The 24,031-nt window shown below is 40.9% G+C and overlaps 1 protein-coding gene across 3 annotated transcripts in view; it reads left to right on the top strand.

The window, feature by feature from the left end:
* The window catches only part of TXNDC16 (thioredoxin domain containing 16), a 171,013-nt gene that overhangs the window by 76,039 nt on the left and 70,943 nt on the right, over positions 1-24,031 (top strand). For all 3 annotated transcript variants that reach the window (XM_073609963.1, XM_073609964.1, XM_073609965.1), the window contains exons 13-14: positions 30-176; positions 3,611-3,670. In XM_073609963.1, coding sequence (XP_073466064.1) covers positions 30-176; positions 3,611-3,670 — 207 coding nt within the window. The remainder of the gene's footprint in view (positions 1-29; positions 177-3,610; positions 3,671-24,031) is intronic.

Genomic DNA, 24,031 nt, shown 5'->3' with positions numbered 1-24,031 from the left:
TTTCTGATATTTTTTTTTTCTAACCGCAGAGGTCCAGGATGATGAGGTAGCGGAATCCGTATATAGAGACAGAAATCGCAGCTTGCCACTGCAGCTGGTACCTTCCATGACAGATGAGCTGTTCAAGATGATTCCACTCAGCCCTCGCCACACGGCCGTTCTCTTTTACATGAGCTGTAAGTTTCCAGATACATTCCTTCCTGGAGTAGAAGTCATTGACATAACAGTGTAAATACATGTCAAAGTGTTTTAATTCTGTGTTAGTTCAGCAATGACAGAATACATATAAAGCGTCTGAGGGGTGTCTTCAGAAAAAAGCCTTGTGACGTTTATTCACGTATGTACATACTAATCTACACAGCCGATAAATTTCTGATTTCAGAGGCTTAATCAAGTTGGTTACATCGGCTACTCCCCCCCCATTCCAAAGTGTTGCATTATTGCTAAGATAATATGAAAGCACTAGCACTCGCTAGTGGGATCCTAATACTTCTTTATTTTACACAGGATTACAAAAACCAATTGTCCTACCTTGCTTACATGTTTCAGCCCTGTGTGGGCCTTAATCATAAGAGGGAGGGATTAAGACCCACACAGGGCTGAAACCATGTAAGCAAAGTTTTTTTCAAAGGAAAAGTTCACCTTTGGGAACATGTTACATGTTCCATCTGTTTTTAGGGTGGAACATGTTCCCACTGCTGCAGCCACTCACCGTTCCCTCCTCTCCCTGTGACAGCAGTAGAGGGGGAAGTTCCCTGTACTAGCTGTCAGTTTTTGAAAACAGCGCAGCCGTGTGGGTATCCGGAGCACTGCCTATGAATTAACTAAAAGCCCCAACATCCTTTGCGGCTGTTAGCTTGTAGTTCTCAGTGAACTACCACAGCACTGTTGAGCACTGTGGTAGTTAATTGTCTTCCCATTAGTGTGAAACTGCCTGGCCGTGTGATGTACGGGGCAAGCAGCTCACACTGACAAGTCTGCAGGACACCGTCTGCAGGTGATCTGATGATTGCTGGTGCAATGCTTTCCAGGCTCCTAAAAAAAAAATAGTAAATGCACATTTTTTTACCTGCAAAAAAAATGTGCATTTATTTATTTTTAAAGTGAAATTGACCTTTAATCCTGTGTTACATAAAAAAGTATTGGGATCCCACCAGCGTGTGCTAGTTTGCAACTTAATTTTGCTATTGTTGCTGTCAGGAGCCTCCCGAACGCCACACACTTGCACCAGACCTATGTGGACTTTCAGGTTGAGTGGCAGCTGCTATTTTATTTTTTTTTAAAGATATGTTTATTGAGTTTTTCAAAAAGAACAAAACTGTACAAAAGGTGGCTGCTATTTAGTTGTATTAATTCTAAGGCACCTAGCTGAATGCAACATCACCACCATCGCCAAGCGGCGATCGGAAATACAGTATAGAACGGCATTTTCTTAATAAAACAGATACACTGGAGACATTCTATTCAGGAAGACAGGTGAGTGCCTGAAAATAACAGTTATTTCCGCAAGAGGGGAGGGGCGGGCCCTGACACAATGCTGACGGGCAGGGAGGGGAGGAGAAGGACAGAGGAGGGCTGCGGATGAGGGAGGCACGTAAACTGATCACGGTGTCAGGGCTCAGCAGCCATGATAAAGCGTGGTCATTTTACAGGGGGAGGGCAGGATCAGCCAGGTATTTCAGGTGATTTTTTTTTTCTTAGTGTAACAAACGCTGGAAGCTTTGACAAAAAAAAAAACTGGAAGCTGGTTGGTTTCTATGCAGAGCCGCACCAGATTTTGCACTCTCCAGTTTTAGCAAATCAACCCCAGTGTGTTGGTGTGAACTGACACTAGAAAACAATACTTTTTTGCTTGTCCATGCATTACAACTGCTTTGGCCAATGCAGCCCAAAAGATGTGATATGAATGGGCCCCTGGTGCCAAACATCAAACCCAAAACAGGGACAAGTATGTAGGAAAGGGGGCTTTGGGTCTAATAGTGAGACATTTTGGAACTCTGCTGAAGTGTAGCAGGTTGCTATGAGCAACAACGCCTGACCATAGTGCAGTTTGATACACAGGGGCTACACGCAGCTTAGTTGCCTATACAGAGCTGTAAGCTGCTCATGGGATTATCTGTATACATTTCCTGTTATAGCTACATGACTAAGAGCATCTGCTGATAATTGCAGGTCAGGAAGGCAGGGAATACATCCATCACATTTTAGGAATCTGTGGGAGAGTCTAATTCCAAAAAATCTCATAATTTTTAACCAATCATTAATTAAACATCTGTTTTCATTTATAATTTATATGTATATTTACAGTGTAGGAAAAATCTATAGCTTTTTTTTTTTCTTTAATAAGCAGCGAATGTTTATTTCCACTTTTTCTTATCCAAATTTTTTATTGAAAAGTTCACATACAGAAGATCAAAGAGTAAGCAATTTAATAGAAATAGCCTTCATGCAGGGAGAATAAATGACCGGACAGCCAAGTAGGATACAAATGACAGCACAAAAGGCTATTATACAAATGCATTGATGGCGCTCCCCAATGTTTGACAGCAATGGGGAATTGTGTGTTCATAACACAAGAGGTACTCGAAGAAATCAGAGGAGAAGGTGGTAGCGTACCCCTAGCCTGGACTCAGGGTAAGTGGAGGAGCGATGAGAGAACAAAGGATGTTTTTTCAACTTTTTCAGCCAAGTTGGACTAACACACAATTTATGGTTGTTACAGGTTCCTTTTCATATAGCATAACATATATATATATATATATATATATATATATATATATATATATATATATATATATATATATATATATATATATATATATACTGTATATTGAAAATTGCTGCTTACATTTTTACTTGCTGATAAAGCTTATTTAGCTATCCCCTTCTATGTAATGTTAAGGAAAGGGCTGGAAAGTAATGCTTGCTATAATTCACCCTGCCTCTGCTGTGCTGGCTGATCATCATTGTCACTTGTAAACTTGATGCTACCTCTTTTCTTTCCTTAAAAAAAAAAGGGTTAAAGATGTACAGGCTTGGTCTCTGCATTGTATGTTAATATACTTTAAAAAAAACTCCCCACATTCTCTTCTATCTTCTTATTGCCATCTATTCTAAGCAATAGAAGCTGCCTATAGAGTCCTGTGTATAAAGCTGGCCATAAACAGAGCGCATTTCCGCCAGTTCTTGATGAACTTGTCAAAATTTGAGCTGTGGGTTGCCCTATTAGCATCTTCCCGTTTGATATCCTTTCATCTGAAAATCAAAGGAGCCAGGTGAGAAATCGTTGGTCATACAATCCAATCAGATGCAGCCATCCACTATCCGAATACAGTAGCTGTCAGGAAAGATTTGTTTTATTGTGGATGTGGGAATCAAGTGATTTTCCTGTAGGCTGTATGAGAGCAATATTACAGTGTTTGAATAGATTAGGTCTGGGCAAAAAGGACGAATGCATTTTGTTTTAAAGTGCACTTATCCTTCAAGTGCCCATTGGTAAAACGTAACTAGATACAATTATTATTTATTTTTATTTTTATCCGCCTGTTTAGCTTTACATTGCCCATTGGTTTCTGTATTACAGTGTCTAGTATTTTCTTCTAATCTACAGGGGATCCGGTGTCATTGTCATTCTTGGAGTCATTTGCAAATATGGCAGAAAAATATAAAGGTAGGAAATGGTCTCTCTGTCCTAGTACAACCCCTGGCAAAAATTATGGAATCACCAGTCCCTGAGGATGTTCCTTCAGTTGTTTATTGTTGTAGAAAAAAAGCAGATTACAGACATGGCCAAAAACTAAAGGCATTTCAAATGGCAACTTTCTGGCTTTAAGAAACACTAAAAGAAATCAAGAAAAATAATTGTGGTGGCCAGTAACAGTTAGATTTATAGAACAAGCACCGGGAAATAAATTATGGAATCACTTAATTCTGAGGAAAAAATTATGGAATCATGAAAAACAAACAAACAAAATAACACTCCAACACATCACTAGTACTTTGTTGCACCACCTCTGGCTTTTATAACTGCTTGCAGTCTCTGAGACATTGACTTAATGAGTGATAAACAGTACTCTTCATCAATCTGGCTCCAGCCTTCTCTGATTGCTGTTGCCAAATCATCTTTGAAGGTTGGAGCCTTGTCATGGACCATTTTCTTTAACTTTCACCACAGATTTTCAATTGGATTGAGATCCGGACTGTTTGCAGGCCATGACATTGACCTTATGTGTCTTTCTTCAAGGAATTTTTTCACAGTTTTTGCTCTATGGCAAGATGCATTATCATCTTGATAAATGATTTCATCATCCCCAAACATCCTTTTAATAGATGGGATAAGAAAAGTGTCCAAAATTTCAATGCAAACCTGTGCATTTATTGAAGATTTAATGACAGCCATCTCCCCAGTGCCTTTACCTGACATGCAGCCCCATATCATAATTGACTGTGGAAATTTGCATGTTTTCATCAGACAGTCGTCCGCATAAATCTCATTGGAACGGCACCAAACAAAAGTTCCAGCATCATCACCTTGCCCAATGCAGATTCGAGATTCATCACTGAATATGACTTTAATCCAATCATCCACAGTCCACAATTGCCTTTCCTTAGCCCATTGTAACCTTGTTTTTTGTGTTTAGGTGTTAGAGATGGCTTTCTTTTAGCTTTTCTGTATGTAAATCCCATTTCCTTTAGGCGGTTTCTTACAGTTCGGTCACAGATGTTGACTCCAGTTTCCTCTCATTTGTTCCTCATTTGTTTTGTTGTACATTTTCTGTTTTCAAGGCATATTGCTTTAAGTTTTCTGTTTTGACGCTTTGATGTCTTCCTTGGTTTACCAGTATGCTTGCCTATAACCACCTTCCCATGTTATTTGTATTTGGTCCATGTTTTAGAAACAGCCGACTGTGAACAACCAACATCTTGTGCAACACTGCGTGATGATTTACCCTCTTTACCTACATACTAACAAGCAGATTTAATCTGATGCAGGTGTTAGTGTTTGTAATGAAAATTTACAGGGTGATTCCATCATTTTTTCCTCAGAATTGAGTGATTCCATAATTTATTCCATGTGCTTGTTCTATAAATCTAACTGTTACTGGCCACCACAATTATTTTTCTTGATTTCTTTTAGTGTTTCTTAAAGCCAGAAAGTTGCCATTTGAAATGCCTTTAGTTTTTGGCCATGTCTGTGATCTGCTTTTTTTCTACAACAGTAAACAACTGAAGGAACATCCTCAGGGACTGGTGATTCCATAATTTTTGCCAGGGGTTGTACATAAAACTTGTCTAAAAATGAATTTATGTCTGGTAGAACGTGTCAAGACTCACATGATATAAATGTCTTATTTATATCATGTGTGACAAACAGATATAATCTACACATTACCAAATCAATGACTTTCCCAGTCAACATTTTAGAATGCTGTTAATTAATTAATGGAACAGCTGGATTTTTTTTTTTTATAGACACTGTCCAATTACTTTTTTGCTTTGGATTTTTAGTGTATAAACAAAAACCTGTGAAATTAATACTTTCCTAAATTCAGCTTTACCTTAGACTATTGTAATATTGTGTATAAGCACAACAATGTAATAGATTAGGTGCCTTAAAGAGAAATAGATGCTATACTTAAAACTGTTCCCACTCACATTCTAAGCCTATTCTAACCCTGTAAAGGAAACATGCCTATATTTACCTATTCTGAGAACACTCTGGTTGGGTCACATGATTTCTCTAGCATCCGGCTGTCCCTCTTCTATTTTGAAGCCAGTGCTGAGAGGCAATCATGTGGCCAGACCAGAACGCCCTCAGAATAGGTAAGTATGGATGTCATTCCTTTATAGGGCAGTTAGAATAGTCTTAGAATGGAGGTGGGAGCAGGTTTAAATTGGAATTATCCAGTCCACGTAGTCAGTACTGTGGACATACAAAGAAGGACCCCGCCTCCTGTCTACAGAAGAATAGTTATGACTCGGGGCTGGAGTTTCCCGTGATTATGGAGGATTCAGGTGAGTAAATCAGATTGTACACATCTCCCACCTTTTGCTATCAGTGGCGGCTGGTGCTCAATATTTTGGGGGAGGCGGCATCAGGATACTTGCATAGCTTGGATGTCATACATTGTTAGGACAGTAATAGATGTCAGCACCAGGCACTGCCTGTCACTCATCAGACAAGCCAGAAGAATCCACAAGAAGATCTAAAAGGGTTCATAGATATGAGGGTAGTCCAGATCGAGCATCGGGAACAGTTTTCTGCATTTAGGTTTATGGGTGCCATTGTCAACAGCATGGTGGGGGGTCCAGGACGACTCCCTCATTATAAGGGGTGATTCCTGGGGGGTGAGGTTCTGGATTGACATCAGAGGCAGCAACAGGCACCACCAGCATCAGTGCAAGGAGGAAGATTGCAGTCAGTGCCCATCTGAAGTTGGGGAAGTCTGGGTAGAACATTCATGGCAAGCTGTGAGGGGTTCATGGGCCATACATACAGACACAGCTAGGCGCACCTTATTCACAGCCCGCATCCAGTTCATACTACTTCCCCTCCACCTCTCTCATATACACTGTCCCAGCAGGAACACACATGGAACGCTCTAATCAATGGGCTGCTTGGGGTACATGGTATTTCCTAGACACAGGCGGCTGGTTGGTGTCATAGGAGAAGGAGCAGGTTTTCCAGGGTATGACACTCAGTTTGTCTTCTCCCGGCTCTGTAATAAGGCACATCATAAGCCGTACATCACATTACATAAGTAATGTGATGTTTGGCTGACAGGAAACTTTTCTGTCTGGCAGCTATAACATGTAGCAGTGTGCCCGATCATATGCAGTGGCAGCTGGTGCTCCTGGATCTCCCTGTACATCCTCCCCCCTGCCCGGCCAATACGTTCGGATCTCCTCTTGGTCAATCGGGTCGACCCGCTTCCTGATTGGCTGGGAGGAGAAGCAGGAAGACAATAGCGAATATTAATTTGCTATTGTTACACAACTGGGTGGGCTCAGGGCGCAGTGCTCTGCGCCCCAAGCTCACCCTTTTTTGAAGCCAATTAGAGCCTCTGGCTCTAATTATGTGCTTCAAAAAAGAAAAAAAAACCCTATTGAATCTATACACCCAGCGGCCTGCATGTAGATTAGAGGTCGAACGGTTTAGACGTTAATGGCTGTGTGTTGAGTTATTTTGAGGGGACAGCAAATTTACACTGTTATACAAGATGTACACTCACTACTTTACATTGTAGCAAAGTTTCATTTCTTCAGTATTGTCACATGAAAAGATAGAATAACATTTTTACAAAAATGTGAGGGGTGTACTCACTTTTGTGAGATACTGTAAGTATACATTCTTGGATTGTAAGCTCTAATGAGCAGGGCCCTCTGATTCCTACTGTATTAAAGTGTTTTGTATTTGTACTGTCTACCCTCAAGTTGTAAAGCGCTGCGTAAACTGTTGGTGCTATATAAATTCTGTATACGGTAATAATAATAATTTTCTTGTTTTAGAATGATCAGGTCAAAGGCCTACTGCATTTATTGCCAAACTCCTATAAATTGCCTCACCTTTTATTTCCTAAGATTCTTAATTGTCTACAAATGTAGTTGAAACTTTAAAATGTAAGATTCTGTAAACAATTACCACAGCTGAAATAATAAGCCACATTGTCCTGGCATGGATTTGAAAATGAACCTATATAATACCATTTCCTGGAATTTCTAAAACATCATTTTGACTCCATATCACCTTAACAAGAATTGACTCGAGATATGAAAACAGAGATGAAGTTTGTTACACTATTTACCACCTTACATCACAATGGCGAGAAGCGAATGGTTTATTTTGACGGTGCAGAATTTCCAGTATTGTTCAGTGAGTGTAGATGTGTTTATCTGACTCACACAGAATGTCAGTTTAATGACCACTCTGTTTATATGAAGTAAGGGAAAATGTAATTCTTTTCTCTGAGAATAAGACAGGTTAGGTCACTCTATATACTGCTATTGACACGACTGCTGACTGAGTACGAACACTTTAAATATCGCAGAAAGACTTGAAATGGGGTTTAATTTAAAAATTACAAAGGCTGAAAGTTTTTTTTTCCATTTGGCATCACCAGTGTGAAAATGAAGTCAATTTGAGGTATCTAAGTGGATTTAAATACAGTATAATTTATAAAAAGATAATACATATACATTAGAAATTAAAGTGGATCTGTAGTCAAATGCTAAAGAGGTTGTAAACCCCTTTAACGATAGATTGCAAAAGATAGTAGAACGAACCCCAAAACATTCTGCAAATATGAATGAGTGACTGGGGACAAAGAGAAGGCAATTGTAATAAATATATAAATAAAGAGTGCTGCGCTGCTGTGATATACAAGTATGTGCAATGAAAAATAATATATATACATCCAAAAAGTGAGCAAGAATTAACTTAAATATATTAACTTATTTAAATAACTAATACTCATAAAAAACTCCAAAAATATCCAGTGATCCTAAAAAAATACAGTGTCTGGTGCTGAAAAGTCCGGTGCTGAAAAGTCCAAATAACACTATTAGGTAATAGATGTATTGAAAATGTTCAATCTGTCAAATATTTCACTCGCTGTGTCTCTTTTATGGGTGTGAATTCAACCATTAGCTATAGCCTTCTGTGATATTCTGCATCCAATAATCTACTGGTGTTTAAAACCCAAAATCCCAGTGCTGTAAGTGCTTGCTGTATATCTTCTCCAGTGCTCCACCAGCTAGTGAAATTATAAGAGTGGCCCTGTACCTGTTGCCAAGACCTATGTTTTAGGTCTAGAAACGCCTATTCCCCCAATGTTAGGGGTAAATCAGATGTGTAGACTCCTTTAAGGTTTCATGGATATCCCCGTGGTAATCTCTAGACAGAGCTCATAATCACAGAGAAACTACCATAGTGCAGTATGTAACCACGCCAAAGATTTTTTTAAAACTATGTATTGCACTCACTTTAAAAACACTTGTAAAATAGCATTCCAATATAGGATCCGGCATAAACTGATTAAAGACTTGCCATTACTTCTCGTAGCTCATCTGTGACATCACCTCACTCCTCCTACTCCTTTATATATTTAAATTCATTAAATACCTGCTTCAGCTCTGTGTATACAAAGGACCATGGGGGAGCTCATGTCCATAATGGGGATGGCATTGCCCCAAATAATCCACAATGGCTCAAAATTGATATGGTTCAGAATATTGAGACAGAATAAAGGTGGATAAAGCACCTGGACCAGATGGCATCCACCCACGGATCCTAAAAGAATTGAGCTCTGTCATTTCAAAGCCACTGTTTCTAATTTTTAGGGACTCTTTATTGACTGGAATAGTACCAATGGATTGACGTAAGGCCAATGTGGTGCCTATATTTAAAAAGGAATCACAGTATTTACCAAGTAACTATAGACCTGTTAGTTTAACTTCTATAATCAGAAAGATACTGCAGAGGAACAGACAGCATGGATTCATGAAAGACAGAAGTTGTCAAATCAAATTTCTTTTTTTGAGGAGATAAGTAAAACCTTGGACAGTGGTGTGGCTGTGGATGTGGTATACTTGGATTTTTGCAAAAGCGTTTGAAACAGTTGCGCACACACGGCTAATGTGTAGGACAGGGGTCATCAACCTACGGCCCACAGTTCGCACCCAGCCTGTCGCCGCTAAATGTCCGGCCCGTCAGTGCACGTGATAAATTCACGTGCACCCCGCTCGTGCACATTTTAACCCCAGTTGGCTTTCTTTCTGTCCCCCTCCCCCCCCCGCCGTCTTTGGCGACCTGCCCAGTCTCTCCTGTCCCACCTGGAGGCCCGAGCGACCAGCCAGCACGTCCACCAGCTGGCTTGAGAACTTTGATCAGGTCTCGGATCTAGTAACCCGGAAGCGATGTCATGACATCACTTCCGGTTTACAGAAGACTTAAAGGCGCCAAATTTTAAAAAATGTCAGTATTCAAAACAGCCAAACTTGGCGTTTTGAAAGCTTTTAAGTGCAAAGGAGGGATCTGGGGTCTTATAGACCCCAGATCCCTCCATAAAGAGTACCTGCCACTGCCTATTACTGTCACAAGGGATGTATACATTCCTTTTGACAGCAATAAAAGTGATCAGAATTATTTTTTTAAAAGGGACAGTGTAAAAAAAAAAAAAAATTAAATAAAATAAAGAAGAATTTTTTATTTTAACGCGCCCCATCCCTTCGTGCTCGCGCTCAGATAGGAACGCATATGTAAGTCGCGACCCCAAATGTAAACAGTGTGGTATCGCCGCAATCATTAGAGCGAGAGCAATAATTCTAGCACTAGACCTCCTCTGTAACTCTAAACAGGTAACCTGTACAAATTTTTGAAGTGTCACCTATAGAAATTTTTGAGTAACATGGTTTGTCGCTATTCCATGAGTGTGCGCAATTTTAAAGCATAACAAAGGGGGGCTGTGTGATGTGCAGGGAGGCTGTGTAATATAAAGGGGTCCAGAGGTGCGGGGCTGTGTAATGTAAAGGGGACCAGATTGTTATCTTCATTTATTTACTTATTAAGGTTGCTGACCCCTGGTGTAAGGTAAAGTCTACAGGGCTGGCAAAATCAGTTTGTAAATGGATAGAAAACTGGCTAAAAGACAAAACTCAGAGAGTAGTGGTTAATGATTCTTACTCTGAAAGGTCTAAGGTTATCAGTGGTGTACCCCAAGGTTTAGTGTTGGGACCCTTACTTTTGAATATCTTTAGAAAGGATATACGGTCTGGGATTAAAAGTAACATTTCTGTGTTTGCAGATGACACCAAGCTATGCAGTAGAAAAACATCCTTACAGAATGTCTCCAACTTGCAAGGCGACCTCAATGCACTGTTTAATTGGGCAACTAAGTGGCAAATGAGGTTTAATGTTAAAAAATGTAAAGTTATGCACTTGGGAGCTAAGAATATGCATCATTTATACTAGGAGAAGTACAACTGGGGGAATCAATGGTGGAGAAGGATCTGGGTGTTCTGATAAATCATAAGCTCAGTAATAGCATGCAGTGCCAAGCTGCGGTTTCCAAAGCAAGCAAAATCATGGAGGCATGGCTCAGCTATGAGGAAAGATTAGAGGAACTGAATCTATTCCCTCTTGAGAAGAAGAGATTAAGGGGGGATATGATCAACATGTATAAATACATACGTAAGGGGTCCATATAGTGAACTTGGTGTTGAGTTATTCACTTTAAGGCCCCTTTCACACTTATACGCCTTCAAAGTCGCGCGATTTTAACGCGATTTCGTGGCTGTTATTTTGCCGCGATTTTGCCACGATTTTGCCACGATTTGGGAGCAGTACTACTTTGTACGACTTTGCCACAACTTTGGCATTAACCATTCTCAACTTGGTCTTACAAAGTAGTGCTGAAATCGTGTCTATATTATTCAGGTACGATTTGCATGCTACTTGAGGGTTTAACATTGAGGTCTATGGAGTACAAATCGTATGGAAGTTGGACCAAAGTAGTGCAGGGACTACTTTGAAGTCGGCACGATTTAAAGTCGTGCCAGTATGAATGGTAGTCATTGAAAATCATGGAGAATGACTTGTCATACGATTTTGCAGTACAAAATCGTGGGACAAGTCATATAAGTGTGAAAGGGGCCTAAGGTCATCACAGAGGACAAGGGGGCACTCCTGTCGGAAAACCATGAAGTCAGACCGAGACAGAAGTACAGTTAAATCACACTTTAACAACAGGTTTTTGCGTCTCCCATAGAGGGTTTGCCCAGGCCAAGGCTCTCTCAGAAAGCAAAGATATCACTAAACCTACTTTGCTTCTGTCTGTGGGAAACGCCTGGGGGAGGATCTCAAAGTATATCTCAACCTGGTTGAGAAATCCTCTGCATTGGACTGGATCGCCCCCAAATCGCTGGGGAACCAGACATAATTCTTATAGAGGTAATACTCGAGGCGGGTGCCTGCACAGAGACTGGAGCAGCAGCAGGGTCAGCTTGCAACATAGGTTGTACCGGGGCGGCCACAGTGTAAGATTCCAGGTGAGCCGTGCGACTCAGGAGCGTTTGTAACGCCATGGCAAACTGATCCATGCGGTGATCGGTGAGTGGTGACCATTGCAGAGCAGAAGTGACATCAAAACGTCACTTCTGCCCATAGCTCTTAAAGGGACATTTTTTTAATTGCATTTAAGTGTAAATATGAGATCTGAGGTCTTTTTGATCCTGTCATGCTTTTTTCTATTACAAGAGATATTTACATTCCTTGTAATAGGAATAAAAGTGACAAAGGGGGGCTGTGTGATGTGCAGGGAGGCTGTGTAATATAAAGGGGTCCAGAGGTGCGGGGCTGTGTAATGTAAAGGGGACCAGATTGTTATCTTCATTTATTTACTTATTAAGGTTGCTGACCCCTGGTGTAAGGTAAAGTCTACAGGGCTGGCAAAATCAGTTTGTAAATGGATAGAAAACTGGCTAAAAGACAAAACTCAGAGAGTAGTGGTTAATGATTCTTACTCTGAAAGGTCTAAGGTTATCAGTGGTGTACCCCAAGGTTTAGTGTTGGGACCCTTACTTTTGAATATCTTTAGAAAGGATATACGGTCTGGGATTAAAAGTAACATTTCTGTGTTTGCAGATGACACCAAGCTATGCAGTAGAAAAACATCCTTACAGAATGTCTCCAACTTGCAAGGCGACCTCAATGCACTGTTTAATTGGGCAACTAAGTGGCAAATGAGGTTTAATGTTAAAAAATGTAAAGTTATGCACTTGGGAGCTAAGAATATGCATCATTTATACTAGGAGAAGTACAACTGGGGGAATCAATGGTGGAGAAGGATCTGGGTGTTCTGATAAATCATAAGCTCAGTAATAGCATGCAGTGCCAAGCTGCGGTTTCCAAAGCAAGCAAAATCATGGAGGCATGGCTCAGCTATGAGGAAAGATTAGAGGAACTGAATCTATTCCCTCTTGAGAAGAAGAGATTAAGGGGGGATATGATCAACATGTATAAATACATACGTAAGGGGTCCATATAGTGAACTTGGTGTTGAGTTATTCACTTTAAGGCCCCTTTCACACTTATACGCCTTCAAAGTCGCGCGATTTTAACGCGATTTCGTGGCTGTTATTTTGCCGCGATTTTGCCACGATTTTGCCACGATTTGGGAGCAGTACTACTTTGTACGACTTTGCCACAACTTTGGCATTAACCATTCTCAACTTGGTCTTACAAAGTAGTGCTGAAATCGTGTCTATATTATTCAGGTACGATTTGCATGCTACTTGAGGGTTTAACATTGAGGTCTATGGAGTACAAATCGTATGGAAGTTGGACCAAAGTAGTGCAGGGACTACTTTGAAGTCGGCACGATTTAAAGTCGTGCCAGTATGAATGGTAGTCATTGAAAATCATGGAGAATGACTTGTCATACGATTTTGCAGTACAAAATCGTGGGACAAGTCATATAAGTGTGAAAGGGGCCTAAGGTCATCACAGAGGACAAGGGGGCACTCCTGTCGGAAAACCATGAAGTCAGACCGAGACAGAAGTACAGTTAAATCACACTTTAACAACAGGTTTTTGCGTCTCCCATAGAGGGTTTGCCCAGGCCAAGGCTCTCTCAGAAAGCAAAGATATCACTAAACCTACTTTGCTTCTGTCTGTGGGAAACGCCTGGGGGAGGATCTCAAAGTATATCTCAACCTGGTTGAGAAATCCTCTGCATTGGACTGGATCGCCCCCAAATCGCTGGGGAACCAGACATAATTCTTATAGAGGTAATACTCGAGGCGGGTGCCTGCACAGAGACTGGAGCAGCAGCAGGGTCAGCTTGCAACATAGGTTGTACCGGGGCGGCCACAGTGTAAGATTCCAGGTGAGCCGTGCGACTCAGGAGCGTTTGTAACGCCATGGCAAACTGATCCATGCGGTGATCGGTGAGTGGTGACCATTGCAGAGCAGAAGTGACATCAAAACGTCACTTCTGCCCATAGCTCTTAAAGGGACATTTTTTTAATTGCATTTAAGTGTAAATATGAGATCTGAGGTCTTTTTGATCCTGTCATGCTTTTTTCTATTACAAGAGATATTTACATTCCTTGTAATAGGAATAAAAGTGACACATTTTTTTTTTAAAGAACAGTGTAAAAATAAAAAGTAAAATTAATAAGAAAAAACAATACATTTTAACGTGCCCCGTCCCGACGATCTCGCTTGTAGAAACGACCACATACGTGATCGCATACGCCTGCATATGAAAACGGTGTTCAAACCACACATGTGAGGTATCACTTGGATCGTTAGAGCGAAAGCAATAATTAACGCCCTAGACCTCCTCTAACTCAAAACATGCAACCTGTAGAATTTTTTAAATATCGCCTATGGAGATTTTTAAGGGTAAAAGTTTGTCGCCATTCCACGAGTGGGCACAAGTTTGAAGCGTGACAATTTAATTTATTTGGTGTAACATCATCTTTTACAATATGAAAAAAAAAAATTGGGCTAACTTTACTGCTGTCTTTTTTTTAATTGAAAAAAGTTTATTTTTTCCAAAAAAAGTGCACTTGTAAGACCGCTGCGCAAATATGGTGTGACAGAAAGTATTTCAACGACCGCCATTTTATTCTCTTTAATGTGTCATCAATTTCAAATAACTAATTATTTTCTTTTATGGATGAAAGATAAACTTACATTTAAAGCAGTATTAAACCTAAAAATGTACTATATTGCAGCTTACCAATCATTAGATGTGGTGGCTGCATTACTATTATTTTATTTGGCTTTTTCCCCCCTCTGTTTTCGCCTGATGATCTGGCCAGTAAAACACCTGCTGTGTGTAAGACACAACTCTGGAAGAATGAGAACAGGAGGCACAGCAGACAGAAGCATTGTCAGTCTGGGGGGGAGGGGGGTGTTAAATGGTTTAGAAGATTTAATTACACTAACTAATTGAAGCCAAACTCCAGCTGACACTTCATAATCAGTTACAGAAAACATTTTTTTCCTTTTTGGGATATAGGTTTTGCATAAATAAAAGCTGATCATTGAAATCACCCCTGTCAAAGTTAAGTGATTTGTCTCATCCATGTAAACTAATACAGTCTGCTGGAGAGCTTCAGCTTGTGAAAAACAACAGACTTGCTGGCTGGATCACCAGATAAAAATAGTGATCATCTAAGAATTGTGATGCCACGTACACACTATCGGAAATTCAGCCAGCAAAAGACCGATGAGAGCTTTTGGTCAGAAAATGCGACCGTGTGTATGCTCCATCGGACTTTTGCAGCAAAAGAATGAGAGCATGTTCCTACCCGAAAATGCGTTCGTCTGTATGCAATTCGGACGCGAAAAAAATCACGCATGCTCAGAAACAGTTTGACGCATGCTCGGAAGCATTGAACTTCATTTTCTCGGCTCGTCGTAGTGTTGTACGTCACCGCGTTCTTGACGGTCGAAAGTTCAGAGAACTTTTGTGTGACCGTGTGTATGCAAGGCAAGCTTGAGCGGAATTCCGTCGGAAAAACCATCCAAGTTTTTTCAGATGGAAATTCCGATCGTGTGCGCGGGGCATTAAAGAGAAACTGCAGTCTGCTCACATAATTTGTAATAAAAACACCTTTGCCATTCTGAAGCTTCCCTCCAACCACTTTTCATATTATTTTATATATACTGTGATTCTTTACTTGCCAAATATGCTGCAGAAATCTCCCTCCACTCAGTCTGGTTGCATCCATTTTAACTGTTGGCAGCTGAAGCTGCTGCCTGTTCACTTCTTGGATTTACACAGAGGCACACCTCCAGCTCTACAACACTCATTAGCCCTCTTATGACTTATCCCCCCCCCCCCCCCCCCGGCAAACTCTCAGTAGAGTGTGAGAGAGAGCTGTTCATGATGTCATAAGCCTAGGCTTTTTCCCAGACAAGAAACAGGTAGTGGGCTGTATAAGGTATTTACTGGCAGAAAAAATAAATGTTTTGCTATCCAAAGTTAAAACAACAAGGGCAGAGGATTTAATAGATGGAAAGATGAAAAATGACTGAAGTTCTACTTTAAGTTGCAATATAATAACTATTTGCTTTTAGGTTACTGCTTTGATTTATAAATGTTGGCAAGGCCCTTTTTTTCAAAAACAAAATGTATAACAGAGGCAAAGAAGGTGTAACACACCCACGTAAGAGATTTTACACATTGTTTGAAGACAACGGCCATACTTGCCCATGTGAAGGATGGGAGTGACAACTATATTGTCACAGGACACAACTGCCTTTGTCTGCCACATAGGCATCTAGGTTAAAGGCTGCACAGGTGTCGGAGCCTTTTGTGATAGAGACGTGAATCATTCAGTGGAATGCAATTTACAACTATCCAGGTATGATGCACATTAAAGATACGCTGATGTCACTATGACTTTCGCACCCAAACAGCTTTGTAACTGTAGCCACGTATCCTCTTTTCTTTCCTTCGTCATGTGTCTGAACATCATAGGGGACAAAGTGGTAAGTGACTGTGGCCATTCATAAATGTAGATGTAAACCTAATCCCTAAAGTCCCATGTAAGTTTTAAAATGTTAATGTCATCTCAGAAATCTAATAGTAGTTAGTCAAAATAAACTGAAGTGTAATGTTCGAGACGTTACGTAGTCATGTTTTCAGTTCATGTTAAAAAAGTGGAAAAGAACTCCACCAACCCGTGCACATGGAAAAAATAAAAACTGAAATGATTACCATAAGCGTTATATGAGAGCTGCACGTTGTATAAAAATGAATGAATAGAAAATAATTAATTAATTAAAACTGCGCTCTCTAATAAAGTGCTAGTGCAAAATAATTTGTTGTGCAAACTAAATAAGTGTGGAAAATTGCTATTATCAGATAAATGACAAAAGTTAGATTACAAATAAGAAATCACCCTAAACAAAACAAAAAGTCCAAAAATCTTCAAACCAAGCAAAAATGTGATATTAGAATAATAAAAAATATTAAAATTGTAAAAAAAAAGTGTCCAAATAAACAATCTGAAATTAATGTTCAAATAAATCCAAAGTAGCGCGTCAATGGAAATCGAGGTTTATTAACCAGTCTATCATAGTTGTCCCTGACCACACAGCGTTTGGACCAAGTCGTAGTCGTGGGAATCCATTTGGCATTTTCCATTGAAGCGCTACTGACTCCTGTAATGGGGGTCACCGACGTCTGGTGAGTAGATTGTGTGGCCGGTGATGGTGGTGGAAGATAAATCTCTTGTATGATCGCCAAATTCAGGAAGATTTGTCCAGATATTCTTTGGATTTATTTGAACACTAATTTCAGGTTGTTTATTTGGACACTTTTCTACAATTATAATATTTTTTATTAATCTAATATAACATTTTTGCTTGGTTTGAAGATTTTTTGACTTTTTGTTTTGGGTGATTTCATATTTGTAATCTAACTTCTGTCATTTATCTGATAATAGCAATTTTCCACACTTATTTAGTTTGCACAACAGATTATTTTGCACTAGCAGTTTACTAGAAAGAGCGGTTCTAATTAATTTCTAATTTCTCAATTAATTATTTTCTATGATTTCAGTTCAAATGAGTGTCAGCAAGATGCCCCAACATCTATAACCACATATAATGTCATTTTAATATCTCTTCCCAATTTGATGAGCCACACCGCTATGGGCGTGGTGAAACGCGTCAGTGTTGTGGAATGGCACTGGCTGAGGCTGCACATCACCATGGGCTAGATGGGAGACCAGTGTCCCTCTTGCTTACTAGCCAATTGATACCTTTAGTCATGTAAATTGAAGAATTAACCCCTATGCAGATATCCTGACACCAAGGATGGGATGATGCAACTAGAACAGGGTGCTTCTACAGCTTTCACATCTCCTATCCTGTTTTTGGACAATCAACATCTGCCTTTAAAAGAGTAAAAGTATGGGTTTTTTTGTTTTTCTTTTGAGGGGGGGTCATGCTTACCTAGGTGGATGCAGCATCGGTCCGATGCTGAGCGGTCGGCTCAGGCTCTCAGCAAATCGCTGAGAGGCTAATCCAGGTGCCAGTCCAGGCATGTGGGAGGAACCCGACCAAATGGTCATGATCTTGCCCGAGCCTGGAACAGCTCTGTGATGTCAGCGGACTTCAGCCCGGTGTCTGCTAAAAAGGGGTCACAAGAGTGCACTCCTGTGATCCACAAGAGAAGTACAGCCAAATGAGCTTTATCTGTACTTCTCTTTTAACACATTCCATGGTAATTGGATTAAGGTGTCCGTGTTACCTGTGTCGATATAAATACTGGGTTATTTCCTGCCACTCTTTAGAATGAAGGAAGTGGTTTGGATATGCACACCTTTTCATTAACATTACAGAACAAGCCTAGTTTAATGTGACTAACTACTACTAAGCCATACCATAACCTGGATAAATGAGAACCTTCACAGACATAACTTGTACAAAAAAAAAATTTCACATTTGTAACTTTTATTAGGACAATCACTGGTAATACTACCATGAAGGTTCTTACTCAGGTACTTCTTATTATGTTTAATCTGTTTATTAAAGGGGTTGTAAAGTCAGAAGGTTTTTTATCTTAATGCATTCTATGCATTTAGATAAAAATCCTTCTGTGTGCAGCAGCCCCCGTAATACTTACCTGAGCCCTTCTCTGTCCAGCGATGTCCATGAGTGTCTCGGCTGTCCGAGACTTTCTCTCCTGATTGGCTGAGACATAGCAGTGGCGCCATTGGCTCCTGCAGCTGTCAGTCAAAGTCAGCAAGCCAATCAGGAGAAAGATGGGGCGGAGACGGGCCGGGTCTCCGTGTCTGAATGGACACAAAGAGCTGTGACTCGGCTCCGGTGCCCCCATAGCAAGCTGCTTGCTGCGTGGGCACTCAACAGGAGTGAAGGGCCAGGAGCACAGAAGAGGGATCTGGGCTGCTCTGTGCAAATCCACTGCAACAGAGCAGGTAAGTATAACATGTTGGTTATTTTTATATTTAAAAAATTAGACTTTACGATCACTTTAAGGTTTCAGAACATATAGGTCGAAGACAGTATTCGTATGCAATACAACCAAGTATACAATGCAACAGAATGGGCAAGAAAGTGTAAAAGTACAGCACATATCAGTAATTCCAAATTGCACATTAGAATCATTAGTAGTGTGGGCATAATAGGGCAGTCATCACGTTGACCAATGAAGGGGAAGAAGCATGGATAGATATAGAAGGCATTAGGAAGGAAAGAAGAAGAGGAAAAATAAAGGGAAAGGAAGGAAAAAGATGGATGCAAACATGGAGATCCAGGAAGTATTCAAACACTCAAGCCCCGCCTTATATGAAGGACGTAAAATCAGAGGAATTGCGAACATGAGACCATACTGTCCATGTGAGCCAGTATGACTCTGTTCTGTCTTTGTTCGTGTTCCAGATGGTCAAATCTGTCCATTTCACAAACCCATTCAGCCAGCGACGTTGGTTCAGTTTGCCGCCAGTGTATGGCTATTACAAATCGAGCAGCAAGGAAATGTCTAATCAAGCTCTTTTTGATTTGTTTATAGGAACCTGGCAGCATAGACAGCATCATAATTTGGGGCAAGTTGGGGAATCAATCACCCACAAGCCTGTCATATAGTTGCAGTATATCGTCCCAAATGGAGGTGATCCGCAGGCAAGTGCCCCAAATGTGGGTCATGGTGCCTGCAAACATCGCCAGTGGGCATTTGGAATAGAAGGATCCATTTTATGTAAGATTGTGGGACAGAGGCATCATCTAGACAATATTTGGTAATTGCGTTCTTGATCGCAGATGAGATAAAACAGACAATTTTTTTGTAAACACCAGTATCTTGTCCTAATCCAAAACATCAGGTGGGAGATCTAGTTCCTGTTCCCACTATAATTTAAAAAGTGGCAAATGTGGGTAAGAAGTTTTTAAGAGGATCTGGTAAACCAGAGAAGTGAGCGCTCAGGTCTAGTGGACTGGGAGAGCATCGGCTCAAAGTCTGTCTGAGCTCTAGTCAAGGGATCCGTGGATGGCCAAGTTCTTAGGTAGTGTTTTAGCTGAATATATTCAAGCAAAGCATTTGCGGGATCGTGGCATGTCAATAGGAGCTGAGAAAGGGGGATTAGTTTCCCACCAGAGTGTAACATAAAAGAGGATTAGATCCCCTCTGCCATGAAAGGAATTTAGAGCCAGTAAGTGTTGGTGGAAACGAGGCATCACCGAAGTCTCGAGGAAAGTAAGCCCTTGCGTAGGTATGCGTCCCAGACCTGCAAAGTGGCCTTGATTAAAAGGGTGCAAGAGATCCTTTAGAGGCCTATGAGATGGATTCATCCAAGGCAAGGACCTAAGGTCCAGAGAGATGAGGTCCTGTTACATAGTAGGTAAGGTTGACTAAAGACAGTAGTCCATCCAGTTCAACCTTTGTTCTATACGAGTCCACAATTTAGTGGGTTTTTCATGGTACCAGTCTATAATCCTGAACAAGGACGCAGCCTGAAAGTACAATGAAATTTGAGTCACACCTCTGTTCTTGGGCAAAGATAGCACATCATGTTAAATCCTGGGTTTCTGGTGTGACCATATAAAGGTTTGTGTAGCTTTATTGAAGGAAAGAACAAATTTAGGGGGGGGGGGGATACGAGGACAGATTGAAAGGTATACGATCATTTTGTTAGGATGTCCATTTTAACAACACTCATACAACCAAACCAAGAGATGTTAGGCTTGTCGTAGGATTGTAAACACAAGTGGACTGTGCCCAAAAGAGGCTTGTAATTTAGATCTGCAAGAGTGGATAGAGAAAAGGGAATTTGGATTCCTAGGTATTTAATAGCTTTCGTGGCGGAGGCAGGGATATATTAAGATCTTCTTCTGTTTTATCATAGTTCACTTTAAAATTGCTAAGCCGAATTCTTCAAACACTTTGACAATAGAGGGGAGAGAAACATGCGGTTTTGTGACATATAATAAATGGTCATCCGCATGTAATTGACCCAACAGAATGCCCTGTAGGTCCGGATTCTGTCCTAGGGCCATGGCAAGATGTTCCATAGTGAGTATATATAACAGGGGTGAGAGGGGGCATCCCTGTCAAGTACCGATATAAATACAAAAAGATACAGAAAAGGTACTTCTTGTTCTTGTTACAGGATGATAACACTCTGTCGTTGTTTTCCGATAAATCTTCTATATTGTCACACTGTTATACAGACAAATATCTGAAGAAAACGAAAAATTAGCTGTTTCAACACACTTTACCACCTGCCGACCGCTCACAGTAAATATACTGTGAGCTGCAGCAGATGCAGGCTTTCTTCTCCCAGAAAAAACAGCCAGATTAGTAAATAAAAGCAGCACACATTACACTTGGCAGACAGTTAACCACTTGATTGCCCCTAGATGTTAACCCCTTCCCAGCCAGTGTCATTAATACAGTATTATCACTGATCAGTGTATTAGTGTCACAATCAATTTTAGTGTCAGTTACCCTCCTGGCCAGTGCCTGTTAGCGTCGGATTGCCCGCTACACAGTCACATTATAAGTTGCTGATCACTGCCATTACAGCATAAGGTCTATAGTTGTGTAAATTCCAGTATTTATACCATAGTTTGTAGACGCTATAACTTTCACACAAACCAATTAATATATGTAGCATGGCCCCCCTGGGGACTGCTTGGATTTACCTGCTCATCTGCATCGCCATGACCCTGTGAACAATCCAATCCACCTGACACTCTGGGTTCAGACATCATTGCAACACCTTTGAGTAATAAGAAAACACTCAATACGTTTATATTCTGTTATTCTGTTAACGTTTACTGGAATACTTCAAATAAGATGTTGTACAATGAGGTAATGGTTCAATTGAGCCTTGGATAACTGCACAAGCTCAGTAGAATGATTTCCCCAGTAAAACAAGTTAGAACAGCTGGCAACAACAGGATTATATATATATATATATATATATATATATATATATATATATATATATATATATACCCCCTATTTATTGGCGTATAACACGCACAGGCATTTAACACGCACCCCAATTTCAGGAGGGAAGTTTAAGGAAAAAACTTAAATTTTAAATAAAGAACTTTGAAGCAAAATTAGGGTCACAGCTCATCAATGCACCCTGCTCAGTGCCCATCTGCAGCCTCTAAATTGCCCATCAATGCACCCTGCTTAGTGCCCATCTGCAGCCATTAAATTGCCCAACAATGTAGCCTGTTTAGTGCCCATCTGCAGGCTATAAATTGACCAGCAATGCAGCCTGTTCAGTGCCCATCTGCAGCCTCACATTTTCCATCATTGCAGCCTCTCCAGTTTTGGATTATCCCTGCTGTCTCCGAGGGAAGAGGAGGAGCAAGCGCCGCTGAATTACACAGAGCCGCAATCTCCTATGTACCCGGTGCTTCGTCACTCACAGCCACACCACCTGGCCCTGCTCATATGATAGACAGAACATTGGCCCAATGCGGGGCCAGGAGGCGTGGGTGTGAGTGATGGAGCGCCGGGTACACAGGGGATCGTGGCTCTATGTAATTCAGTGGCGCTCGCTCCTCTTCCCTCAGAAACAGCAGGGATCAGTGTATAACACACACCCACGATTTTCCCCTGATTTTAAGGGGAAAAAAGTGCATGTTATACACCAATAAATACAGTGTATATGTACAATTAAATATCACTTGGACATAACTTGAAAGGATAAGCAAAGTTAAGCATCAATTCTGACAATATTTCTAGAGAGAAACTCAGGTCGGCCTGTTCAACCTCTTATTATCCTAATGAGATATGAAGCTAAACAAGTATGGTAATAGGGCCCTTTAAGCAGCAATGACAGAATATGCCCGTTGCAGATCTGATGGTCTTCACCGGCAGTCAGAGCTCATTAACTATATCCAATAAGGATGGCTATGTACAGTGTTCGAATAGAAGCGCAGTCAAGTGTTCCCAAAGTAAAGCTGTCTGTACACAGTGTCCCCGTAAAACAACCAAGTAAAGGTTTGCAAAGGTAGGCAATTGTAATAAAAGAAATTTTTGCGCTAAATATAAAGAATAAAAAATAATAAGATGAAATAAAAATAAAAAGCTGCTGACACTAAATTGCTGGGTACAATTGAAACAAATGAAAAAGAAAGTGTAGCGCTTAAAATAAAAAATAACAATTCATCAGAGACAATAAACGTTCGATCAATTAGCACAAAGTCCATTTCAGGTGTCTTCGTATATGGAGGGAAAGTAAGACCATCACCATCACCCAATAAAACTGACCCTTACCATCAGTATATAGGGTATACACTTTTAAATGTACTAGATAGTGGCACCATCAATCCTTCCTACAAAGATCTTTATGACATGGAGGCTCTGTGGTGATTATTCAGCTTGGTCTTCGGGAAAATGGCGGCCAGTGGTGGACAGAATGCAACGCTGGCTGCAATAAGCAGACATATGCTGATCTTCCTGCATAGAGTCTTTAAAAAACAACAAACATGTTATACTTGCCTGCTCTGTAATGGTATTTGCACAGAGCAGCCCTGATTCTCCTCTTCTGGGGTCCCCCACCGACGCTTCTGGCTCCTCCTGCCTTCAGACTGCCCCGGTAACAAGCTGCAAAGTGTAATATAGAGTGCTCCTATAGCAGTTGCCCTCTCGCCAATGACCTGGCCGATTCAGTGCCTTCTAGACAGCAACTCCCAGGTAGACGTCCTGGCTGCAGACCCACCTGGGACGGTCACCCGATACAAAGCATGGAGAGTGGGTCACTGGACTGTAGAGTTGATGCTGGTCAGATGTCCAATGAATGACAGGCAGTGGTTGAACCCCCTTCTTGGTTCAGGCGAGGATGATGTAACCTGCGTGGTAGGCCGCGACCTCACTCCCCCTGCACAGAGAGACCTTTCTCGCCCGAGGCACGGGAAGAAGAGAGCATGGGGCGGGTCTCTGGTTTCTTTTATAGTTCTTCCCAGCAATCTCTCGGAAGGTAACAAAGATCCCTGGGATATGTGGTCCAGGTGTTTGGACACGTAGGG

This window comes from Aquarana catesbeiana, linkage group LG13, assembly GCF_042186555.1.
Source record: "Aquarana catesbeiana isolate 2022-GZ linkage group LG13, ASM4218655v1, whole genome shotgun sequence".
Classification (NCBI taxonomy): Eukaryota; Metazoa; Chordata; class Amphibia; order Anura; family Ranidae; genus Aquarana; species Aquarana catesbeiana.
Note: the sequence above shows the minus strand (reverse complement) of the source record. Positions and strands in the feature narration are given on the sequence as shown.